A 27704-nucleotide genomic window follows, 5' to 3' on the forward strand; every position below is an offset into this window, starting at 1 on the left:
AATAGGTAATGATTTTGAAAATATATTACCAATTTGATTTATGAATTAGGTATATGCGACTGACATTTTAAAAAAAACTTACTGCATGTCATTTAATATTAAATAAAAAAGATTAGATGGTGCAGTTATCTTAACCATATATATACAAAGCCTGCTTTTTTGTATAAATAGACAAATTTAATACGCGCTACGCAACCTGGGTAAAACAAATCATGCTGACTTATCTTCAGTTGTTGTAACTGATTCCTCTGTGAGCATTTAGTGTTTTGCTTGTCAGTCTCTTTGTAATGGTGTATTAGCAATGAACTTGTGTGTTGGAATGCTATAACCTCTTGATTTGGACTTAATGTTACTGTTCGTGAGTTAAAAATGATTTTACGTGACTGTTATTGCTAAATTTTAATAAATATTCTGAAGTGTTTTTCTGTATTCGTAATCAGCATGGTTGTTGAAGGAAATATTCTGAAGTAAGTTGTAATAAATCTGTTTAGTTGTTTGACTGTTTTCTTGAGATATAAATAAGCAATGCCTTTTTGCTACATGCTAATTCAAGAGCAGTATGTATTATCGAACTTTTCACATTTTCTTGCCATTTCGAGTCTTGGTCTGTTGCGTATTATACGGTCTAATTGTTACAGTAGTAAACCCTTTTTGACTGGATTATACATATATAGTTTAAACGGATTACAACCAGAACTTGACATAATTTTCTTTTAAAATATTTTTTATTACTGGATTTATTTTCTGTCAGCTTCTTTACTTAACATCTACTGTTTTCATTATGTCATACATTTGAAAGACCTAAAAATAAATATTTGTTTTTCCCCTTTTTTGTGTATGGGTAAGTTTTTGGGTTAATGTCATAAGTTAATAATAAATGCAATTTTAATTTTGTTAGTTAGGCACAATATTTGTTTGTGATTGATTAGTGCAGTATAGTTTAGGAAATTTCTTATATACATATTCATTAACATGCTGAACATGTTTCTCTTTAAGGTTTTGTAATTTCTTATATTTCACCATATTAGACAAATTTCATTTTTCATCATAGTATTTCAGCAAGAGTTTTGTATTTTATAAGAAGTTAAAATGGACTCATTTTCTAATTACTTGAAAAAATTCCTCTTGAAAATTTTACCCAAACATGAAAAATTTTAGTCCTTTTATTTCATATAGTGATATTAATGTTGTGCATACAGTCCCAGTTCACGGTAGTGTTTCATCCATTGTTATTATTAATGATATGTAAAAGTTATTAGAAAAGCAATTGAGTAAAATTAATTAAGTTTGAAAGTTCTTTTATTTACATAGCTTACTTCCAAGGATCAGTGTGTATTAATATGACTGTAGTGGAAGAGTTAATTAATTGGTTTACGACAAATGTACTCTGTATTGGAATAGTGCAGAAGATTATTGGTTGCTTGATATCTGAGGCCAGGCCAGATTGTTATATTTTAGCATTTGTGGGTCCTTGTTACTGTGTCTGGTCACTATTCTGTTGTTGAGTTCTAATTAATAATACAGTGGTCTGTCAATCCAGAGTTTTAACAAGCTTTTGATGAATTTGCTTCACAAACAAGAAAAAAGGGCTAATTATGGGCCTTGAATCAACAATACTACTTTGGTATATAGACACTTTAAGAATAGCATATGAATCAGTTAAATATAGAGTCTGTGAAAATTCTATTTTTAAATGTTGAGTGTAAAGTTTAAATATTTCTGTTATTTTTGTATGCTTTTCTATTTCCTATGAGATTAATTTAAAAAGGTTGATTATGGTATTGTGCTTTTATGTCTTCTTTGAATCTCTGGGCAATTGTGTCTAGTTTGCTCATGTTGTATTGTTTAAATGCAGATACTGTGTTACATATACTCCTATAATGCTTAGTTAATAGGTATGTGTTTTGCAAGTTTGTGGGTGATCTTTTTTATCTTTTTTTTTATGATATGAAAGCATCACAGTAACCTTCTATTCTGAAAATTTTGGATATTTTGCAAGAATGCTGGGGTTGTTATATGTTGGGTTGTGTATTCTTATCAGAAGGTGTGTTTTTAATTTTATTGTGTACCTGATGTAACATGATGACTATAATAATTCTTGTGAGGTATTTATTGTATTTAGTTATTAATTACATTTATTGGTATTTATGAACATGTGTAGAAGATGTGAACATATGTGAAAAAGCTACATGTTGTGCTGTGGGAGCAAGTGATTAGATGTGTTTTGGAAAATGTGTGACAGTTGTGAGTTTTCTACATACTTTTTTTGAAGATGTGCTGCTTTTGTATGTTAGATGTTGTGAGGTTTAGAAGTTTTTCTAATCATGTTGAACAAACTACACTCTCGAAGTTTTGTTAGATAAATTGCACACCAAATTACAGTTCACTGAACTATTTTACATGCTCTGTTAATGTTGCATGGGTTCAGTTTTTTAATGTGAATAACATGCAGCATTTGTGAGAGGACTATGTCATAGTTTTTCAATTTGCTTTTTTTTTATATAACTTAAAATTAATTCATTAGCATGAGCAATGTAGTTTAATGTTATATTATTTGCTGTTCTGGCATTTATCTGCAATGTTACTAATTCCATAAGATACATTAATATATCTTAAAAGTGTAATCAACAAGTATGGGATAAATCTCTAAAGTAATATGTCAGAAATTTTTTATTAGGATGTTTGTTATAAATCAAAGAAGGAAAAACCTATGACAAATGTTTACTAGAACTAGGTTGGTAAATCATTAGGGTGGGCTCCCATGTTTAAGTTCGTAATTTAGTGAAGTAAATTACTGTTGAGGGAGCAAAGCTGGTTACAAGTAAAGCAAGTAATTCAAGATTAAGATTTAACAAATTTATTGAAATTAAAATATTAGCCCAGAATAGGAAGAAATGAATAAAAAACTGGTAAACTGACTGATAACAAAAGGTAATTTCATTCAATATAATTGATCAGTGATTTAGTAAATTATTTGAAGATAGTATTAACTGTATCATTGTAATAACATATATTAATACCATTGAAGAACATGATGATTTTTAATGAATACTGGAGTACAGTAGTTGATTTTGTTTACACATAACTTGTAGAATGATGGTTTTGTTGGAAGAGGTTCCTTTTTTCCATCATCTTGATTTGGTGATTCTTTTTTCTTCTGTGTTACTCTTTTAATGTTAGCATATTTGTAGTTTTAATAAAACTATATTATTACATAAACATATTTTAACAAAGTAATTCATAGTTTTTGTGTCTTTTTATTACTGATATGATATATAAAAGGTTAGGTTGCATGGTTTGCATATTAAAAAAAATGTTTTTAGTTTTTTAAATTAATATTATTTTAATTAAAATAATTTATTTTATTTTTTTGCTAGTGGTCAGCAGCTGATTAGTTTGAGGTCGAAAGAAACTAAAGATCTTCCTGTTATTGGTCAAAAAGAATTTCAACCAACTAATTCATGGCTTGAAAAGAAACAGATACAGAATGCTTTAGGGGATAGGAAAGCTTTACTTGAAGAAGAAAGAGTTGAGAAGTGGTATGTTTAATTAAATAATTATTTTTAGTTATATTTAAAATGTATATTTTATAATGATTAATCTGTTTCATTTCTAACCATTAAAATTCTGTGGTTCACCATCTAATACTTAAATTAAATTTTGTTTGATAGTTTCTTATTATTACTAATGCAGCTTTGCTTTATCTTTTCACATTGTTTCCTGCCAATAAGATATAGTCCAAACCAGTTCGCTACATTTATTATACTTAGTTTCTCCAATTTAATACTTCATTTCAATACTCAACTTCTTGTATTCTAATTTGCACTCTTTTTATAACTGTAATTCCTATTAAATCTTTTATTGTAATCGATATATATAATAATGCATTACATAGATTCTATCACAGATGGGTAGATATGTTACTCACAGATAACAAAAAAAAGGAAATGCTCCAGCATTCGCCTGGATGGATTCATGTGGAAGTGGAAGCCATGGTAAATCTTTCATGAGCACATGACAGAATAAACAGTTAATTATAACATGTAAAATAGGTTGATTAAACCCCATATTATTTATTTATAAACACATGAAATAATTTTAATACTAAATATAAAAAATAAATTACAATTCAGGTGTTATGGGAATTATATGAGCACATATTTATACATGCAGTGAATGAAACTGCAGAAAATACAGATTTAAAAAAAATGTATTAGTATTATTTAAAAATTTATTGACAATAATATTGTTCTTATAAAAAAATCTCTTATTTTTATTTTTTTAAAATTGGTGGGGAGATTTTTTACTTCATCAATAGCTTAAGAGTTATGCTGCAAGAAGGAAAGTATGGTAATCCATAAAAAAAATGGAGTTTGGGTTTATTCTTGACGTTTCATCACCGATGGGCTCCAAAAAACAAAAGACCACCCCCAAAAAAAAAATGGGAGGTAATAATATATTCCTTCCGTACATATGCGAGATATGTATGTATACATATGTAACCAAATACTTAATTTTTTTATTAATTGTGTTATCTTGACAAATGGATCCAGTGGGTCTGAAAAGGCCTTCTTGAATAAGAAAAGATTTTTAACCTCTGAAGGTGAGATCAGTCTTATTATTTTTTATATATATGTGTGTATATGGTGATTCTTAAACTATAAATAATTAATTGTGATTTGACACACAGGGAAACATGTTTAAAAAATTTATATATATATATATATATGTATGTGCGTTAGTATGCTTTAAGCTTAATAACTTTTGACTGGATTCACTGTTTTTGATGAAATCTTGTACAGTGACTTTTTGTACGGGGCAATTTGTTGGAGAAGGTTTGGGGTCAATATCTCCAGGGAGTGGGGATAGTTTTTTTTGGGGGGGTTAGTTTTCTAAACATTTTGCAAACATAACCCCAGTTTGTATTAAGCTCGTAATACATGCACGTATATTATCTTGCCATTTAACAAAAAATTTGCTCCAAAATTTTAATCTTATTTTATTAATATTTTTAATATCTGAGAAAGAGTTTTTTGGTTATAGTTTTGACCTGGACGATAACGCGAAAGTTTTTTTTTGCTAAAAAAAAAAATTCATTCTCCCTTCCCCAAAAATAAAAAAAACCAGCTTTTTTTTCTTGAATTTTTTAAAATGACTTCCAATGCATAGTAGTAGTGCGCAAGCTTTGAGGAAAGTATTACAACTATATTATCATTTTTTTTTTAAATTGGTCTGGCAATTTTATAAATATGGCAGTGGAAACATAATAAGACCATTTCTCTTAAGTCAAAGTATTATGTTGAGTAACACACAACCAGTCCCTTGTCTGGTTTGATAGAGTGCATATTGTCATTTTTAAAGAATAACTGACTATTCTTTTTTTGCTAAGATTGTACATTCATAAATAGAAAACAGATGGACAAATTAACATTTTTTAAATATTGGTCTATACGGCTCATACATGGGGTGGCAACAATGATTTTAGAGCCTATTTTTATGTCATGAAAACATATCCTGACTCTGACCCAAAAAATTATTATTTCAATCAGGAATATAGATTAGTTCAAGTATTAAATATATATTTAATAATGATAACAAGCTTAGTGTTTTATTAAGATGCTTCAAAGTTAAACAATATGGTTTGATTATGTTGTAAACATAATCAATTTGATCATTCCAAGAGAGAACTAGTCATCTAATTAAATTTGTTGTATGGCAATTGAAATACTGTCATTATCATTAGTGGGAATTTTATTTATAAGATTAGCTTTATTTTGACAACTTGAGAAGCTAAAAGCGATGGCTTTATCCATATTTAAAGGTAGACAGATAGACATTCAGTGAATGGATTTTTGAGCTGTTAACATGGAATTTTCAAGTCGTTTTCAATTATTATCTTCAGATGTAGATAGTTATGTCATCTGCAAAAAGGGTAAAATAAATTATTTAAGATCTTGTGGCAAATCATTAATAAATAATAAAAAGAGCAAGGGATGAGAATACTTCCCTAAGACATTCTGTGTTCTACATTTTGAAATGAGAACCTATATTTTACATTATATTTTATCAGAAGTTGAAATTCCTACTATCTGTTTAGGTTAATAAGATTTGACTTATTGTAAGCAGTTTCTCTAATACCATTGCTATCACACTACAGCATAATCATCATTAAAAAAACTTAATTCAGTGCTCTATTGAGATAAAAAAAGAATTGAAAATGTAATACTTTTAGCCATAAAAGTATGTTTACTGACTCATTACTTAATTGTTCAAGATGATTAGGACTTTCTTTGAAATTAATCAGTATTATAGTTATTTGAAATATTATTACATGAAAAGGGGTTAAGGTAACAAAAGTTACCTTAATATCTAACTAGTTTTAATCCCAAATCCGTTTTTACTTTTGATAACTTCCCATGTAGTTTTAGGGTCTAAAACTATGGAGTTAAGTTAGATATTACATTTTAATGTTTTAGCATTATGAATAACTTTAGTATGAATTTGTTTGTAATTTTTCAAATAATTTTTAAATCATCAGACCAATTATATTTAAACATTTAATAGATTCCCTAATGTAGGGATAGATTTCCAATTTCTTTAGTAATTATGGTTTTTTTCTTTTTTACTAAAGAACTAGCTAGAAAGAAGGCCTGAAAAAAAAAATTAAGAATACTGCTAAATTTTTAATCAAATCTAATTTTTTAATTATTTTCTCATTATGTTTCTGATAATAACACTCTCATTTTTCTTATTGAACACCATAAGAATAAAATTAATTCATGTCTCATCGTATGTGTATTTATATTTTCACCAAAGGGCTTCGACAGTATGAGGCACTTACTAACCTTATGGTAGCCCTGAAAAGGGCTGTTGTTGTTGAATGGCTTCAACGGCTCATAATTCATAACCTTGTGGTGGCCCAGAAAAGAGTCGTTTTTTGTGTTAGCTCTGAGAAGAGCTGTTGGTTGTGGAAGCTAGTCTCTGACAAAGTCGGAGAGTTGCAGCTCGTCCATTGAAGTCTGACCAGGCTTTCCCTCAGCAGCAGTTGGGTCCCCCCTACAATGTGGCAGTGGTGGCCCACAGAGCCCTGCAGTGTCGGGTCAGCATCAGTCGTTCTTTGCTGGCGTGGACGATGTGGTTCTCCCTGACGCTGGACGGGCTTCTGCTGCTGAGTCCACTGGCCAGGGTGATTGAAGCCTGGCACGCTGGAGCTGGAGTGGGAAGATCGTGTCTGCATCCAGTGGCTCCCTTGGTGGGCCGGCCAGGCCTGCTGCTCAGTTGGGGATGTTGGCATCTGCCTGGAGGTCCCACGTTGAGGCGGCCAGAGAACTTCTGTCTTCTTCTTTTTCTTGGTCTTCTCCAGGTGCTGGTCGACAATGAATTGAAAACTCACTCTTGTGCACGCTCTTTTATCGGAGGCTGAGAGTGGTGGGAGAACTGCGCGGCGGTAGTGGTGCTTGTATCAGTGCGTTCGTATACTGTGTGCCAGCTCACATCTGAGTTGCTATATCGTGTTTGTTCGCTGATATTGAATTAGGCATATATATGTGGTAACAATATATAAGTATTTATTCATACAGCAGCAACAACAGGTTTACACCCACTTACAGTTACTGATGGATGATAATGAATTCTATAGTGTGTAAAAAATGGCATGTCTGATTGGGATTGAACCCGGTATCTCTGGATAAAAGGCCAAAATGATACCACTCCATCACAGAAATCGTCATGGTATGATAAGTGATTTGACAGTTGTGATGTGAATAAAATAATCTGCACAAAAGGATTGAAAAAATTATCTTTATGTAAATTTGTAAAAATATTGTCAATGTGGTTGGCAGTGGTAATTGCAGTTCTAGTTGGCTGGGAGAGAAATATTTAATCCTGCTAACTTCACAGCCTGCTAACTAACACAGTTAATAATAGTCCATTCATCTAAAACTAGAATTATCTAGAAAGTTTATATTAAAATCACCACACACTGTGACATTTAATTTATTAATGACAGTCGTTATTAATTTATTATTTTAGTTTAGTTTATTTATTATTTTAGTTTAGTTTTATTTATTATTTTATTAATTTAGTTGTTAATTTATGTAGAAATATTTCAAAAGAAACTAAAAGATCAGTTAATTATCAGTATCATTTTTAAACCATGGCACGTTTCATTTTCAGTGCTAAATTTCCTTGACTGTCTCCCTCTCTCTTCTTTCTTTCTATTTATTTGAAATATTTATCTTATATTTTCAGCCATGTATTACATATTTATAGTCTTTTATTTCTTTCAACTTTCCACCCAGTCTATTATACTAATTTCTCTCATTCTTGGTAACACCCTCTCTCTTTTTTCCTTGCTTCTATTTTTCTTTTGTAGTATTCTACTAATTACTCAGAATTTGTTTCTTGTTTTCGACTTTGTTATGGAGCATCTGGCTGGATGCTTGATGGCTGTCAAGGGTTCATGTGTAGCTAATGGCAGAAACTGTAACCTTGATCAAGATCATCAAAAACTACATTAAGGCTATTAATAATGTGTTAAGCTCATATTTAAAGCATTTATTAGCTTCTGCAAGCATTGGGGTTAGGCCACTCCAACCTGGAGCATACACCAATGATCCTTTTTCATGAAAGTGGCTCTAACTAATTCCCTCTATCATGATCTCATATTAGCACTCTGGTATTTTATAGAGGTACAAGTGCCATTTGCACTTCATCTTCCCTCAAGATATTTGCATATCTTGGTAAATATCATTATTTGCAGTTAAACCTCATATTTAGAGGCAATAACTTATCTGTTGTTTGTGGATAAGTCCGAATTTGTTTCTAAAAATAAATATTTATTGGTTGTATGGGACCCCTACCGAAATCCAACTGGTTTTTGCATTTTACTTTTTCTAGTAAATTTGCATCATTTATCTACTAGTTTATTATTTATGATATGAATTTAAGTACCTATAATTTGTATTTTTAATGTTAATTAGACGAGATTAGTGAGCAAGGCGAGTGTAGGTTATGTGTTGGGTTAGTGGTGTTATTAACTCATACTTGTGAAATCACAAGTAAAAAGTAAAAATGAAAAGAATGGTTACAGAATGTTGGAATGTTGGATGAAGACAGTGTGTGACTGTGTTAAAAAAAGGGATGAATCGTGGCGACGATTAGGACAAGGGAGGTAGCCTCCATGCATAGGGTGTACTGGCCTACATACACACAAGAGTGTATGGGTTGGCACTCCCCGATGATGGTATGGTTGACCCTCAAGGTAGGAGAGGGTCGTGTGGAAGCTCCTGATACGTGAAATACAGACTATGAGCTAGTAGGATAGGGACAGGAAGGGTAGCTCCACAGCAGAGAGGGATGTCAGCTGTCTAAAAGGGAGATTTGCATGTCTCAGTAAAGCTGGGGAGACCCTGATGGGTAAGCCCCTTTGAAGGGCCAGACAGGGAGGGGGTAGAGACTGCTGCCATGACACTCCAAGGTGACTGAGTTTTGCTTAACTATGAGGACCACTTACCTTGGGGTGTTTAAGAATGATTATAAAAAAAAGGTTATGTTTGGTTAGGTTATATTGATATACGTGTATTATTTGTCATTACACGGAATCAGCATAATCAAATCAAACGTAACCTACACTCGCCAACTTTATCTAATTAATGTTAACAATAAAAATTATAAACAATAAATTTATTAGAACAAGTAAAATGCAAAAAAAAAATTGGATTTCAGTAGGGGTCCCATATAACTGATAAGTACCTATTTATTTATATATTTAAAGTTTAAAGAATAAAATTCTTCTTTAGAGTAAGTAAAGTTAAAATCATTGTTGAGTTATATCTCAGACCAATGCCAAGTAAAAATATCTTTGACAAAAGTAAAAATATTAACTATTTTTAATGTATCACATCTTATAATTTTGATAATAGTCAAGAAACTCTGTATATATGTTTGTGGCTATATTTATTGCTTTGGAAAGGTCTGCTTGATCCAGCTTTGATAATATTTTTTTTCTTTTGAAGTGTTTGGAAATACTTTATACAGCGCCTGGAGATGATAAAGTTCCTGTCATCTGTAGGATATATATTATACTACATATACTATAGTAAGTTTGTTATTATTATTACTAAGCTTCATAGCTTAAATTAATACCTTAATGGTGTTAATAGTTTATTAATACCATAAACATTTGTATTAGTTGCACGTGTATTACTTGCACATCTCTTTTGTAGAGCATGATTTTTTTTTTAGGAGTGCATTGTCATCTGCAGAATGGATACCAGATGTAAAAAAAGCTAAAGTGATTAAAAAAGTGGGAAAAGCATGGGAGAACTTAGGTCATCATTCCAATGATGAAGATTGGCTTTTCCCAGAAGAAGCACTTTTGTTATTAGAAACGGTCAGTATGTTCTATGAAATTATATTGTTGCTATTTTGGTATATAGACCGATGTGAACGATTGATTGAATGGTCATTAGTCAACTATCTATTCCTATGAATCTCACTGTTGATTTTTGCTTCTCTTCTTCAGTCACATAAATGATTTTTGATATAGACTTTTGTTGTAGAAATTTATTTAATTTTCCTTTACTGAATATGTATATGCAGAATCTTTTCATATTTTATGACTCTTAAATCAATAATCATATTTTTATGGCATTTAAAAATTACCTCACACTTTAAAGTTTATATTTGACAAAATTATTTTATAAATATACTTACATATCCTAAAAACCAAAGAACTCTAATTACTTGAAACATGAAATTTGGCTCAGGTTGAATAAGGAAAGAAACTGACTTTGAATTGATGGATATTCTTACACAAGCATTATTAGAAAATATTATTTTTTTCTTATATAGAGACTGAGCTGTATAATCTAGACTGTTATATATACAAAATTTATCCAATAAATATGTAGGATTATATGTTAACTTGTACATTACATCAATTTGTGTAAACCTTGTTTTAATAAATATTTTTTTCTGTTTGTATGATTTAAATTTTATGTTTTTTCCAGAATGCATTGGAATTAGTATTTAATGAAATACCATTGAGTATTGAAAGAGGTTATGTCACTTTACTACATGAAGATACAGGCTGTACATTAAATGAATATCGTGTATTTTCACATTTAGTACGACTTGGTTATAAATTATTCAGACATTTAGCTGAAGTATCAGTTACAAGATATGAAAAAGAGATTCACTTAGATCAACATGTTCTTAAACAAAAACGAACCTATAATACATCTGTTATTAATAATGAAAAGGTAATTGCTATTGATGTGGATAATTCATCGGTTTGTGCAATTAATACTAACATTGTTGATGCAGCTGCTGAGAAGAATGATCATTTGATCATTTCTGTATTTGAAGAGGATGCAGATAATATTCATTTAAGTGGAGCTTTTGCGACATCAGTTAATCATGATGAAAACAGTAATAAACAATTAGATAATAACGATAGAAATACTGATCTGAGTGTAGGGCAATCACAAGATAAAGAAACTAATGAAGTAATTCATATTGATATAGATGAATCAGTACAGAGTTCCGATGTTTTATATGTTACGGGTAAAAATGTTATAGATCAGGTTGACACAATACAAGATAAAACAACAGATATTTGTGTAGATGATGATGATGATGATATTATTGAAATACCTGTTGATAAATCGATTGTCATTAATGAAATATCTTCATCATCATCTGAGGATGATGATGATGTTGATGGTGATATGTTGGATGATGATGTACAACAATCTTCTATTGATGATGATGAGGATGATGACAGCAGTGTAATTTCTCAAAGAAGCAATAGCAATTGGAAAAGAAATCATAGTTCTATCGATAAAGTTGCAGATGTTATTGATGTGTCTGAATCTCCACCACCTCCACAATATGCTGTTAGAACAAATTATGTTACATTTAATGAATTTCTTTTTGACGCTTCACAGAATAATCAAGAAAACGAAGTTATTGAATTATCTGATGATGATAATACTGTCGTTAAAAAAAATAATGTATTGGGTAAAGAATTAGAGAAATTTTATAAAGAGATTGAAGTGATTGATTTAGATTCAGAATTAGAAGATGCAAGCACTTCAAGAAGTAAAGACATTAATAATATATCAAAGAAAGAGATATTAAGCTTATTTCCTAATTTAAAAAATGGTGCAGTTAATGTAATTAAAACACCACCTTCATATTTATTGCCTCCAAATATCAAGCCATCTCGTAATGAATATAGTCTTACGTTTTCTACTTCTGATATTTTGGCCCATAACTACAATAATACAAGTTTTTCTTCAAATAATCAAAGATTACCACAAAATAATGTTAGAACACAAAGTTACTATCATTTGCCACGTTCACATAATAGACCATATTATCAAAGCCGAAATCGTTCAGTAAATACATGGAATCCGTGGATGTTTAATGAAAATGTTCTTCAAAATCAATTTACTTCACAGATTTGCGCTATGGCAACTGGTATGATTCAGATTGCTTCAACAATGCTCTCTCATCCGTTTGTACAACAGACTATAGAGGCTCCAAGAATCCCTTCTTTATTTTACAATCAATCTTATTCACAATCAAGTAATATATATAGACCACGATTTAATTCGTTTAATGATAATGGAATGAGTAGTGTGTATAATAGTAATCCATCGTTACATATGAATCACTCCAACATGGTTATGTATAATTCTCAACAAACAAGAGGTCAGTGTAATACAGTACAAAGTAATTATAATAGTAATGGTATTAATAATCATAATTTTAATGTGGATCAAAATTATCGTCAAAATTTCAATCGTACTAATTTTAATCAATCATATGGTGAACAAAATACACGTTTTTCACTTCAACAGCAGCAGCATGTTAATATCAGTGCTAGTGGAGGAAGTAATTTTTTACAACAGAGTGTTGATAATTCTTATCAAAGAAATTCTGGTTATAATCGAGAAGCAGAGTCTAGTAGGAGTCATGGTGAAGACAATAGTGATAATTGGAGAACAGGAAATAATTATATAGGTATGGATGAATCTATCCAAAATCAGAACAGGAACAATAGAAATGACTTATCAGAACGCAGTAGTAATTATAATCAGAATAGGTTTAGCAATAATAGCAGGTTTAATACTAAAAGGCCATTTTCTCATAGAAACAGAAGCAGATTTAATAGGAAGAGATATTTTAATGAAAATATCAGTAAAAATTTTATTAGACAAGTTGATCCAAATGAAGACAATGCTATAATCATTGATACAGAGGGTGATCCTTCTGTTTTTGTAGATGATATACCTGTACCGACTATTGATGATATTAATAATTCAATTGATAATCCAGATTTCATTCCATTCAGTAATAACAGTAATAGTAATAGAAGTTTTAATAACACTGATGTTATTGATTTTGGTGGAAATGATTTTATAGTTATGGATGATATAAATTTTGATGATGTTAGGGATGTTAGAGGACGTGGAAGAGGTGTACAAAAAAATTTTAGAGGTAAACGAAAACGACGAAAGTTTAAAAATTACAACTGGGGTATTAATTATGATTTTCATAATAATAGTAATAATAAAAGGCAGAGAATAGATATTTCAGGTAATAGTGGACAAAATGATGGTATTGAAGTAATAAATGATTCTATGATTTCTAGAAATAAAAATACGAGTAAGGAAAGCAGAGATAATTTACAAAATTCAAAAGAGAATTCTAGTGTAAATAAAACACATGCAAAAAAAAGAAAGAGAAATTCTAATGCACTTGAAGGACAAAATAGAGCAAAAAATGAAAAGTTAACAAAAAAACAAAAACGATTACGATTTGCTAATAAAATAAGACAATTAAGTTCTAATAAGAAAAATGAGGATATTGAAGTTATTGATATAGAAATAGATGATGAGCCTGTAAATGTTAAAACAGAGAATGTTGAAAAAACAGTTGATATTAAAACTGAAAAAAATAAAAATCAACATAAAACTAGTAGTATTAACAGCATATCACAAATTAGGAGAGATATTGATGATGAAACTAGTGTTAATAGTCTAATAAGTAATGCATATAGTTGTGTAAGCACAGGTAGTAGTTGCATTATTAAATTTGAATCCGGTGTAACTGATATTAAACAGGAGTCAGCTGTTGTGAAAAATGAAAAAGAAATCACTGCAGTACCTTCTTCACCTATTGTTGGTATTACTACTACTACTGCTGCTGCTGCTGCTTCAGTTAAAATAGAAAATATTTTTGTTAAAACTGAAAATAATGATCATGAATCTCTTAAAGAAAATGTTAAACAAGAACCTTCAAATATTAAAAATGAAAATGTTTCTGATTCAGTCAATCAAGTTTTAGAAACAAATGTTAAACAAGGAAAAGGAATGAATCATATTCAAAATGAGATTATTGTACCTGTTAAATCAGAAAGGATTAACAACATTGAGAAAATCCCTGATACCAGTAATATTGAAATTACCGGAAAAGTGAATGAAAATTTTAATGTAAATAAAAGTAATCAAACTGATAAAGAAAATGCAATTGTTAACACAGACTTATCTAAAAGTATTCAAGTTGAAAATGAAATGGAAGAACAGATTTTATCATGGGCTCAACTGAAACAGAAACAGCCTTCTGTTACAGCATCAGTAGCTGAAGAAAGAAATACTCAACGGGAAATACAAGAGGAAGAAGATGAGGAGGATGAAGATGAAGAAGAAAATGATGATGAAGAAGAGGAAATTCAACCGATAATAACGGCAAAAGATTGCACATCAGTTGGTAAGAAGCTGATCTTTCTTTTTTAATTTTTTTTCTAGCATTTGTATTCAGTTCACTAACTGTACGTCTACTGGGAGTTTTGGTTGAACTGTTTATAACTTGGTTGGATACTTTCATAAGCTGTATATTATTTATGTAAAAAAAGAGACATATTTGTGCTTTTCACAATAACACTAAACTTACAATTTGGTCAAAAAGTTTCTGTAGTAATCTTCATATTCTTTATTTCAGATTGTTGACCCGTTAACATTTTTAATGATTTTGCTGTTAGGAATGATTATTTATCATCTACTTCATCTTTAACCTCTTTTTTCATCAGTTTTCACTTATTTTTCTGCTCTGTTACTGAAAAATAATACTTTATTCATTTGCTTAGTTAATAAAATTTACATCATTATCAACAAACAATAAATATATAAACAAATAAACATATAATTTTTTCCAATCTTTGTGTTATATATTTATCTCTGCTTAATTATTTAGATAATAATAATAATCTCTGCTTAAGCAATAGTATTTACAAGGTGTGATTGGAAAATTTTAAGGTTTGGTTTTATAATTTCAAAATGGCAGCACGTATAGGTTGTTATGATGGATCTCTTTCAAAGTGTAGTCCCTTTCTGATTGAACATACCAGCTCCAACAGTGTTTCCACTTTTGGTGGAATTGCTTTATTTTCAGTTGAGTCAAATCAGTTGTGATAATTTCAATTTAGGAAACAGGTAGAAGTTAGGTCTGCAGGGGCTAAATCACGGGTTTGCAGAAGCACAGGAATTTGAAATTTGGCTAAAACTTTCATGATCAAGAAAGCACATTGAGCTGGTGCTTTATGGTGGAGGATCAATTCTTATTTTGCCAGAGTGCAGTCCGTTTCTTTTGCACATTTTTGCGCAAACACTGAAGAACACTTGCTGTATTCCCGGTTGATTGTCTGTGCCCTATGGGCAAATTCATGATGCATAATACCCATAGAATCGAAGAAAATCACCAATGTTGTCTTCACATTCAATCTTCTGTCATGGTTAACTTAAACCCTTTCACTGCAATGATTGTGCCCTTTCTGGGTTACACCAACAAACCCATGATTTTTCTCCTGCAATTACCCTGTAATTATAAATCTGGGTCAGTTTCAGCCCAGTTAATCAGTTCTTGGGATATTCATGTCAGTGCTGTTCATACTGGTATGACAACAATTTAAAAGTGAATTCTGCGGATACTCAATACATGTTCAAATCTTCAGTTAAAATTGACTGAACTGTGTAGAAACTTAAATTCAATTCATAAGTCATCTCCCTAATTATAAGTACAATCAGAGCACTCTAAAAATCATAAACTTTCACAATGTTTTTGTTGGTTTTTGAAGTGGAAGGCCAATCAGAAAGGGAGTCATCTTAGACTGATTCGCGGCTATCTGGTTCGCTGTTGAACCAGATACAAACATTTGACCAGCTGAGACATTTATCCCTGAAAATTCTTTGTAAAAGCCCATAATCCTCCAGAACTGATTTCCTGGTTTGCAAGCAATATCTGACACAAAATCGTGGTTCCATTTTTCATCCATTTTGTGAAATCAATAATCTGCTGAGAACCAAAAACATCTTTAGTCGCCAGGATGCCACTCTCTACTGAAAAAAGATATTGTGATGGTCTTTTTAGAATGTTTCAAGGACAAAACAAACTTCCCTTCCATATCTGTAGGCAAACCTGCCTCCTATTTAGTAGTGGGGGTTCCTGTCTTAAAACTTTTTAACCACACCTCATAATAAATGCAATTTCTCTCCTTTTTGTGTGTTTTAAATTTGTGTTTTCAGAGCTCTTGCCACCATTATAAGTTGTGTTTAATAAATACATAAGTAGACATTAACTGAAAAATGTATTTAATCATTTGTTTAAAAAAGTGATTTGCTGAACAGCAGAAAGAACATTGAATTGACATTTATCGTCAATCTCTTGAAGAAGCCAATGAGAAGGAAACATTCATGCAAAAGATCATGATGAGAGGGGAAAGCTGGGCTTATGGCTACAATATCAAACAAAGTTCAATCATCACAATGGATTGGCAAAGGAATTTCCAATTCCCAGAAATGCACGTCAGTCTCAGTCCGATGTCAAAGTGATACTGTCTGTTTTTTGATTCTAATGGAATTGTGCATTTTGAATTTTTGTCTCGAAGTAAAACAAACCATATCAAGGCGTTTTACGATTATATGAAAAAATCCGCAAGAAGAGACCAGAGTTGTGAGGAGACAGCTCATGGTTCCTTCACTATGACAGTGCATCTGCACGCTTTGCTTTGTCAGTTCATCAGTTTTGTGCCGAAAATTAAAACATCAGATAATTGTCCTCCATCATCTTCCCTACTTGACAGACCTGGCCCCTTGTGATTTTTTTCTTATTTCTGAAATTAATAAAATCAGTGACGAAAGGATGCCATTTTGAGACTATTAAAGCAAATTTGTCACAGACCTTAAGGCCATTTCAAATGAATCTATCCAGGACTGCTTCGTGAAGTGGAAACACCACTGGAAAAAGTGTGTGAGTAGTGGGGAGGGGGTTCTTTTAAGGGGACAAGAACCAGTAATCTGTAAAATTAATAATAAAGATTAAAAAAATTAAGTTTGGTTATTTTCTGAACAGACTTTGTACAGACTGGTAGATGTATTCATCATTTTTTTAATGTACATTATTTGTGAAAATTCAGAAAATAACCAAAGTTTATTTTTTTATAACACACACACACCATTGTAATTACATTGGACAATTTTCTCATCATAGTTGCATTATATTTATTTTCACAGGAATTGAATCATTGAGAAATTGATATTAAAAGTAAAGTGATTGTGATAACTATATGTGTAGTAATTGTGGTAATTTACTCAATAATTACAAAAATTCTGATAGAACTTAGTGTAGTATTACTAATATTTAGTGTTAGTAAAACATTGAAGCACAAGATGCAAATCTTATTTAATTAAAGTTATCTTTTTTTTAATTTTAGAAACTGTACTGTCTGCTTTACAAATAATTGGTACTGCTGAATTTACACACACAGATGAAAGAAGATTAAAAGTTAGTTACGATGTATATATTCCAAATATTCCTCTGAAAAAATCTTCTCGAGGATTACCAAATTATCGGGTGGTGGTAATGGAGTAAGTTATATATATTTATTTATTGCAAAAAAATATATTTTATAAAGCACATGTAAATCATTCTTATATATAAAAAACAAACCCATGAAAATGTAGTATACAAAGCTTTTTCACAGAGAAACAATAACAGAAGTAAATCAGAAAAATAGACTAAATCATTAAAAATTGGAGATATGAAATGATATAAAAAAAGTAATGTTATTAAAAATGAAATTGGTAAAAAACGTATATAAGACATCTGAAAAACTACATTTTACAATGTAAACTTTAAATTTGAATATAATTACTGTAAAATATACAGTGTGTGTGTGTGATAAAAATAAAAGCTTGCTTAGACGAGGCAGACCGTCGCTGTGGGACATTATACTACTCTTTTCTTGTAACATTAGGATCATTCAGAAATTTGAGTATTCTGCAATACAGTGTGTTTTAACTATTTTCATAAATTGCAAAACTTCTTTCAACAATTAAAATTTATTATTATTTTGTTTAGTTTTAGACAATAATCTTCTTAAAAATATTTAATGTATTTATAAATATTTCTTACTGTATATAGTAAAAAAACGAATAGTTTATATACTTATTTTAATAGATTATTATTACGCCTCCTCCATCGAATCATAAAATGAATGACCACTTTATGCGAATAAAGGTTATCAAAATATTTCATTTGAGATATATTTTTATGCACTTGTAATGGGTATTAGTATTGTTGATGTTTATACTAATAAACATCATCATTAAATAATAGGCCTATACTCTACAAATTATAATAATTTTTTAATAGCTTAGTCATTTTATACATATTTATAAAATAGCTAAGAAATTTTTATAATGCATTGTTGACTAATATTCAATACTTACGTCTATTGAGGCTTTAATGAAGACAGAGAAGATGGAGAACTTGTACAGGATTTGGACATATAATGCGAATTTCAATAAGTGTTGATAAAAATAATAATAATAGTACAATCAACAATGAAAACAATCATACAAAGAAAAATAATTTGAAAGTTAAATAATAAAAATTTCTAAATATTGTAAATAATAATACATCTAATTTAGTGTAATTATGGATACAATATACATTTAAGACTAGTTAAGATTTTTTTAGTTTAGAAATACACCTAAATTAATATTCTTGTGGCAATCTTTATTTGTTGAATTATTAATTATGTAATAATGAATTATAACTAATGAAACATGAAAGCTGTTATAAATTAATCGTTCATAAATAAAAAAGTACAAGTATTATTTTTCGCCTTTTAAATAGGTGTAAATGTTTTCTGGTTCGCTAGTAATGTAATCTTGACCTTTTCCAACACAAGTTTTTATTTTCATTTTAGTACTATAATGTTATAAATAATTAAGTATGTGCCTATAAACCATGTAAACCTATAAATAGCATTCAACAAAACAATCATATTACAACTTTTACAGCCGCTGTTACAAAGAAAATATTTACCTTTGGTGCTACTTTTTTTTATATTTGTATCTTTTATTTACATTCTATTAGTTACATGAAGACAATTTTTGCACTGAAATAATCTAAAATAATTTGCAAAATGACATTGTGGTAGGTTATTCAATAACAGCGCCTAACACTAGTGCTGTCATAGTTTATTTGACAGCAACTGCTTTACATTATTCTCTTTGTTCATTTATTTATTTTTTTTCAATTTCAGTATTTTAGCATTTGTTGTTCTAATTGTATGAAAAATTAAATGATTTAAGATAACTATATAATTTTATTTATGACAAAAATAATAGAAGTCGCCTACAAAATGTGCACATAAATCATAATTTTAATTTACTGCTTATCTAATAATTAACTAGGTTAACAAGAAAATTAGAACTGATGTGTGTTTTTTTTTAATATAATCACATTATTTTAAACAGATAAAAAATTAAGAACTTGTAAAAAAACAAATTTACTTTTATAAAGAAATTATGAAAAAAAATAGTTTCAAAAGAACTGAGAAAACAAAATAAAAATGTGCAAAATTAGAAAACAGTACCGGTATTATAAAGAATGGTCATAATGTGCATGTGAGCATTGGGGGTTAATACTACGTCCAGTGGAGTGGTGAGATAGTGGGGTAGGGCATTTAAAGAAGGCTGTACAAGTGTACACAATATGGCACAGAGTGGGTGACCATCACTGTCATTACTGATGACTTGGTGCATAGAATTAATGGAAAAGACTGTGAGAATAGATGGTTTATGATTTCATCACTATTTAATGAATTTCCTTTAATAAAGTGTTCTCTATGAAATTTTGTTGATGTGCTTAAATTATTGTTTTGCTCATGCTGGGTACCAAAGTTGGTGACCGAGTTGCAAGAAAGAAAACATTTAGCCAGTGCTTTGAGTTTTCTCACCAGATACAGCAATAAAAACAATCTGTTTTAAGCTGAATTGTTACTGGTGTAGAGACATGGATGTCTCATTTTTCACCAGAGTTAAAACACTCCGTGGAATGGAGACTATCAGTATCTCCCAAGAAAGTGAAGTTCAAGCAACCAATGTCAGCCTGGAAAATCATGTGTACTATGTTTTGACACAGACAGGGAATGTTGCTTGTTGATTTTTGCCTTGGGGTGAAACAGTAAATTCTAGACCTTGACTAAACTGTGTTGTGTAATCAGAAGGCATGACATGCATACTCAGTACAGGAATCATGCTGCTTCATGACAGTGCTGTCCACATACAACTCATTGCACCCAAGATCTTATCACATCAGTTTTGTGGGAACAAATTGATTACCCACTGTTTAGTCCTGACCTGGTACCAAGTGACCCAGCAATATAGTCCTGCATTTAAACCAGTACCATAATGAAGATGACAATAACAAAAGAGTCATTCAGGAATGGTTATTTTCTTAGGCAGCAAATTTCTATAAAGTTGGGCAGCAGAAGCTGATCACACAATACAAGTGCCTTAATGTAAGCGGAAATTGTAGAATAAGATCCAGGTTTTATAAATCTTATCCAGCTTATAAACTTTTTCAAAAAAATGTTTTGCGTGTTATTTTTTATACCAGAACTGTGCTTAAAAAGCATGCCTTTTAGAATTGGGAGCAAAAATATGTCTGCTGTTTGAAAATGTCTACTTAAGAAAGGTCTGGGAGCTTGAGAAAAACATTGTATTCCAGTTCTTATTAATGGCAGAATTTGATTTACATGTTTATTGTTATATAACATAGTGCAAGTAATTGAATTTGGTGAATTAACTAACAGGCAAGATATTAGTGTAAGAATTAAGAAATAATTTTAGATAAAATAATTGTTAATTTTGCAATGCTGTATGAATTTCAACTAGTCATGTTATTTTTAAATGATAACACCACACTGTGTGTATAGTATTTATATAATGTCTATTGTTCAGTCAGTCATGTGTATTTTAACACAGTATAAAAATTAAAACAGGAATAAAATCACATTATACAAGTAACTTTTTATTAAGGAAAATGATAAAAATGAACTTAATAAAAAAATACTGTTTTAAATTATTTTAACTAAAAATAATTTGTTGTACTTTTTGCTAGACAAAATTATTTTTCCAAAGGAAAATTAAATATATTACCATTTTGAAAACTAGTTCACCTTTTTATGATGCCAGTGATTCTTTCATTTATGACCCAGATAGCTTCCATGAAGAAACTAGTCTTTGGTAGAACTCTTACCATAACCTCACTTCTAAACTATTTTCATTGTTAAGTTACGAAGAACTGCATTTAAAAATTAAAACAGTTCACATTTCTCAAAGAGATATCTGTCAGTGTTAACAAACTTGTTTTATTCTACATTGTGCATCTTGTAACATACAGCATTCGTAAATATCAATCTGATTAACTCTATTTACACTATGTGTGACATTTCCTTTAAGAGACATTTTGTTTATTTATGAAACCTTTTTACGCTAGATAAGTGCAGAATGGTTTAATTTGTTCTTTACATAAAATTGGTGCTGCTGCTGTGTTTGTGTATAATTGAATAGACAAATTTTGTCAGCTTTGATATGTATATATCACAGTCTAGTCTTTTCATTTATAAAATTGCAAAACATTCACTGCAGATCTTAGGTAACACACTTAATCTTTGATTTGAAATGTGCTTCCAGCAATATGCTATTATTTATCATAGTATTTTATGAATAGTACTGCCAATTGAGAAACATCTTGTAATTTTAAACTTCGGTCGTAACATTTTTATTAGAATTTATATCAAAATTATTGCAATAAATATTTAGATTGTTTATCACAGTAATCAACAAATGTGAAACAATTTAAGTTGTCATCATTATTAGTCAACAGTAATGCATTGTTGATCAATTGTTTATTTCATATTGTAATTATTTTGAATTTTTAAGTTTAATTTTTCTATCCTTAGTTTCAGTGATGCAGTGCCTACTGCTAGTGAAATGGCGGAATTAAGCAGTCGTTTTGAAGATGGTGTTCCTATTCTTATAGCACTTGTATTACCAGATTCATTATCATTTTTTACTGCAGCGACTATAAAATTACCAACTGATGATGGATCGTGAACTTATGTTTTAAAAACTTTATTTTTAAACTGTTGCATATTAAATAATAATGTGTATATTGCGAGCAGAAAATATGTTAAAAATTCATATTTAATTTGAGTAGGTTATATCTGTTTTATGCAATTTTTTTTTATTTTACAATTCTTTTTAATTTAACATTTATTTATTTGTGAAATGTTAGTGAAAAAGGGAGTTAAATTTTAATAAAATTTATTTACCATTGTATTAAAATGATATAGTTTTAATTATTTTTATTATATTTTATTATTAATAAATTCTACATATATTTTATTATTCGGTTTTATACCATGTATTAGTAGTGTGTGTAAAATATGAGTTAGTTGTAAAATATTATGTAATTTACTTAAGAAGTTCCAATGTAACAAAATATAAAAATGTGATATTAAATTTTTAAAACCACCATAAATTCTTTCTCAAAACTTAAAATAATTTTTAATTTATTAACTTTTAATTAGTTGTATACAGGTTTCAGATTTAAACTAAATTAACAGGAATGAAATAAATCTGTAGATTACTTGCAAGCCAATATTGGGGGCTATATGAGATTACATAATTACAAGTATTATACCCTGATAGCTTTTTTGCTAACCTGAGGTTTATTCTGATTATTTCCATTTCTGTACATGTAGTCTTTTAACGTATAAGATAAAACGTTCGGTGCAGATCACAGGTAACACACTTAATACTTTTGCTTGAAAAGTGCTTCAGCAAGCTGCTGAAAAAATTATCATGTGCTCAATTTATGTTTTTCAGTAATTTAGTTTTAATTATCTAAAAATAAATTATAAAATACATATTATTTAAAAAAAAAAACAAAAGATGTTTGGAATACCCAAAAAAACAAGATTACATGCCAGTGCCAGGTAAACACCTGGTGTTAAGAAGTTATGGTTTCTTATGTGCTGTCTTGAACATGCAGTAACATGTGATCATGCTTCATGAATTGCCCTTAATTTTTAAGTTTGTATTGACCCATTTCCACACTTTTATAAAGTAATGTTACCTTTTTATAAATTAAAAAAAAAACAGTTTGTAAACAGACCTTTAGAATATGTTATGTTGTGCATAGATGAAAGTTTATCTCATTAGTTAGCTGTTGAATTTCTTTTAATAACTTTTTATAACTTATACTTAAGACATGATGATTTGCAATTATGATTTTACATAAGCTTTCTGGAAAGAATAAAAAAATTATAGTGATGGTTTTTATTTTATATATATATATATATATATAAATATATCTCACTCTTTCTCTCTCTCTCTGTCTCTCTTTTTCTATATATATATATAATAAATGGTTGGTTATAGTGAAACAAAGTACATTTCATGGGAATCTCATTACAACTGTGAAATTGAAAATATAACTTAACTAAGGTGTGTTTTATACAACTAGAAACTTCTATTCTATGAGATCAATTAATTATATTAAATTGTAACTGTATTTCCTTTTTTTTTAATTAAAAAATAATTTAAGAGTTTTCACTATTAAATAAAATAAAATGTTTAAATAATATCTATGCATTGTCTGTTTTTAGATAATTTATTTTTAGTTTTTTGTATTTTTAAAAGAGCTAATATGTTATAAAAATATCAAACATAAATATCTATCCACATATTCAACCCTCTTTCTCTACAAAGTATAACATACATTATTACTCAAAGTACTGTTTTTAAAAATAAAATAGGTATGTTGATGGATGATTAAAAATCAGTATAAATTTGTCAATTGTGACTGCAGTAAATTTTTAATCAAATAACGTCTAATTTTCTTTTTTTTCATTTGTTGATTTAATATTGATGTTCTGCATTCAGAAGTTTCAATTTTTTAATACTGAATTTATCATATTGAACATAACAACGAATTAGGATTAAATGGACCTTAAAACAATGAACATATTATTACTATTATTAGTACTATTGTAATTGTTGGTTGAAATTATTTTAACACTATATTTTCCTGTAAAAAATAAAATCTTACTGTATTGGTAATATTGTAAGTATTGTTTTAAGGGATACTTGACAATCGCTGATGATGATTGTCAAAAAGGTACTAATATTATATGTACATTTCTCCCACCCCCAAGTTTCCTAACTAGAATACGCAATAAGATTAATATTTATAAAATAGTATCTATAAAGAGTACTCAGTAGGTTCACTCAGTTGAAATAGCTGTCAATTTTTAAAAAAAACTTTTATGAAAATTTAAAAGAAATATAATAACATAAATTTATTTTATTAATAATAGGAAAATATTAAAAATAAACATAAAGTACAAAAATGATAACTACAATCCTTGTATTAAATAAAGAATCAAATAAAAAGTATTTACAGGACATGGTTACCAAGTAAATTGTAATACCTTTCTAACATAGTCAGTCAAATTTCCTCAGTTTCTCCCATTCAGGTAATCGATCGATCACCTCTTGTTCCCCAAAATATTCTTTATTTAACCATGTTATGTAGTTCATCTAGAGTATATTGCCTTATAAAATTGAATATGTCCTTGTTCACAACATCATTACTTAAAGAGCATGCATACCTTTTCTCCTCCCTGTTTGGTCCATACTTAAAACTGTTATCTGTAGTTAACAATAGTACCTTCTACTGTGAAAATTGTACTTATAAACTTTATATTTGTATATTCATAAAATCTACACTTACCGTAACTGTACTCTCCAATAAAAATTTCCCAACTTATAAACAAAATGATGATCTAGAAGTTAGACTCAGATGTTTACAATATCTGCGAATCCTCCTGTAATACACCATAATAAGGACTTCAACCTTTTTGTTAAGTTCATGTATTTATTTGAATTACATAACTTATGAAATTTAAAGAAAAGGTTATTTCTGTATATACTATAAAACTATAAAAGGCAGCTTATATATAATTACAAAAAAGTGGTAATTTTCTTCCTATGATGAAAGTTGTGTTTTATTATACTCTCTAAAACAAATATGTTACCTATAGCTAAATATTTGCATCTGAAACTTGTCTGATTTTCTCTTATAATTTCCCACTTCTGTATTTACTCACTTATCTTCAATAAAATGACAACAGAAATTGTGAATGAATTCGATATTTAAATAATAGAGTATTTGTTAATATCTGTTTTGTTCCTCTTCTTAAACAGGAATATTATAGTATGTGAACGATGATGGTATCAACTTGCTTAATTAAAGAATTTTACAAGTAACTTTTTATAATTTAAAGGTGGTGCTTGTAAAATCCCCTTCTGAATCCTATCATCTTCTGGTGCCTTTTATTAGATAGATTTTTTAATGGATTAGCAATTTGATTCATATTAATATGACTGCCTAACAATTCATCTGTTAATGGGGCATCATACTGTGTAAACTCGGTGCATCCTATGGTACATTGCCTTTTAAAATAGGAAATCCCATACCATTATCTTCTGGAGCAACAAACTCTTTTACTAAATTTATTTATAATTTCCCAAAATAATTTTTTTTACTTTTTTGAGTTTGTTGTTTTAATCCAATAAAATAATGTCATCTTTGTTTTACATCATGTTAACAGATATGTTGTTGCACTAATAGCAAACAAAGAACATTACCAAAATTTTATAAATTTGGAAAATGTGTTAATCCCTTAACTGCATCATAAACACACAAACTAAAAAGGTGGAAGTTAGAATATGACTTAACTTTTTTCAGTCAATTAAAAAACCAAGGGTTATGTAAGAATTATATGAGATTTAAGTAATCGATGTTTGTTAGATATAAGATTATTTTTTTTAGATATTTATTTTCAAGTAATTGTAAAACAGTTTATAAACAGAAAAAAACTGTGTTAATGTTTGTAGAATACGTTCCAAAACAAAAGTAATGTAACAAAAGTTATTCAGGCCCTCCGTTATATAAGGATTAAAAGAATTTCTGTTAATGCCATTTATATTTAGTAAAATTAAGTTTTAAGTATTATTAGTGCGTATACTTAATCAAGTAGATAAATAATTTAGTACCTTAAATTATTTATTGGTTATAATATAATAAAGTAAAATAAATTCTGGGGTGATTTAATAATAAAGATAAAAATAAATATGATAATTACTTAAAATTTGAATTTTGGTAACCATCTTTCATGATAAAAAATTATAATTAGTTTCTAAATTAATTGTAATACAGTTTATTTAATTATGAACCAGAGTTAATTTTTATTCTAAATCAACATTCATAGATTACTGATATAGTCTGTTTGTTTGCAGCTGTTTGAAATAGTTTTTGAAGGAATTTTGTTTTTCATTCAAAGAGTCTTTGTGATTTGTGTTTGTTCATTTACATTATTGTGTATTTATAAATCTTGAATTACTTAAAAATATAAACTTGTTATAAAAATTAACGATAAACAATAATTAAATAAAAAAAAAAAAACACGAAGAAATGTAAAAGCAATATTCTAAATGAAAAAAGGACTTATTTTAAATTACTTACATGTTCGTCAAATGCTTAGCAGTCAGTATAGATTTTTCAAAACCTGATTTAAACATCAGCACCAATTCCATTGATACAACTTTCAGTGCACCCAAGAGCATCTCTGAAGAAGCTTGATTTAGATTGAAAGTTAAACTAATATAAAATTTGCATAACATTACCTGAAAATAAATTGTGTTAGTTTAAAAACTGATCTATAACCTAATTAACAGTTTAAACGTAGCATGATTTAAATTAGACTAACTGAATATTAGATTATTACCATACTTATTCTTTTATCATACTGGTTTAATTATAATAAGTCTTTTAGAGTTATATTTTTTAAATTTAAGTTTTATATTTTAAATGTAAAATTAAACAAAATTTTAACACACTGCACCACATTAAATTCTACTATGCAGAATTAAATGATCATTTTTTTCATATGTAGTGTTATCTGAATTTCTTTTTATTTATTGTTGTATTTATGTATTATTTTATGCATGTAAAATTAATAATGTATTTTTATGATGTATATTGGATAAATTCAGTTAATAAATTGTATATGTTGTTATCACATATATAGTTAATCTAAATTTCTCACAAAAATTAACCCTAATAGTGACAATTATTATCTAAAATTGGAATGTATTTTCTTAGGTTTGTGAAGGTAATTAAAAAAAAACCATATTTCATCTTATGTACGTCATATATATCAAATTAAAAATAAAATTTGAAATTGTATTTTGACTTATCTTCATTATATTTGA

The 27704-nt window shown here is 28.9% G+C and overlaps 1 protein-coding gene across 1 annotated transcript; it reads left to right on the forward strand.

Moving 5' to 3' along the window:
• Nucleotides 1-271: 271 nt before the first annotated feature.
• On the forward strand, nt 272-27704 carry LOC142330564 (uncharacterized). Its single transcript, XM_075375924.1, has 6 exons — nt 272-467; nt 3378-3539; nt 10246-10393; nt 11013-14781; nt 17780-17933; nt 22325-27704. The coding sequence occupies exons 1-6, from the start codon at nt 442-444 to the stop codon at nt 22476-22478; spliced, it is 4413 nt and encodes a 1470-aa protein (XP_075232039.1). The 5' UTR covers nt 272-441; the 3' UTR covers nt 22479-27704.

This window comes from Lycorma delicatula, chromosome 9 (assembly GCF_047948215.1).
Source record: "Lycorma delicatula isolate Av1 chromosome 9, ASM4794821v1, whole genome shotgun sequence".
NCBI classification, from domain to species: domain Eukaryota; kingdom Metazoa; phylum Arthropoda; class Insecta; order Hemiptera; family Fulgoridae; genus Lycorma; species Lycorma delicatula.

What these genes read in the sequence shown, in the direction of transcription:
- LOC142330564 (XM_075375924.1), top strand. Translation starts at nt 442, where the DNA reads ATGGTTGTTGAAGGAAATATTCTGAA. An exon ending in GTTGAAGGAAATATTCTGAA is followed by an intron (nt 468 to 3,377) that starts GTAAGTTGTAAT and finishes TTTTTTTGCTAG; the next exon opens with TGGTCAGCAGCTGATTAGTT. An exon ending in AAAAGATTGCACATCAGTTG is followed by an intron (nt 14,782 to 17,779) that starts GTAAGAAGCTGA and finishes TTTTAATTTTAG; the next exon opens with AAACTGTACTGTCTGCTTTA.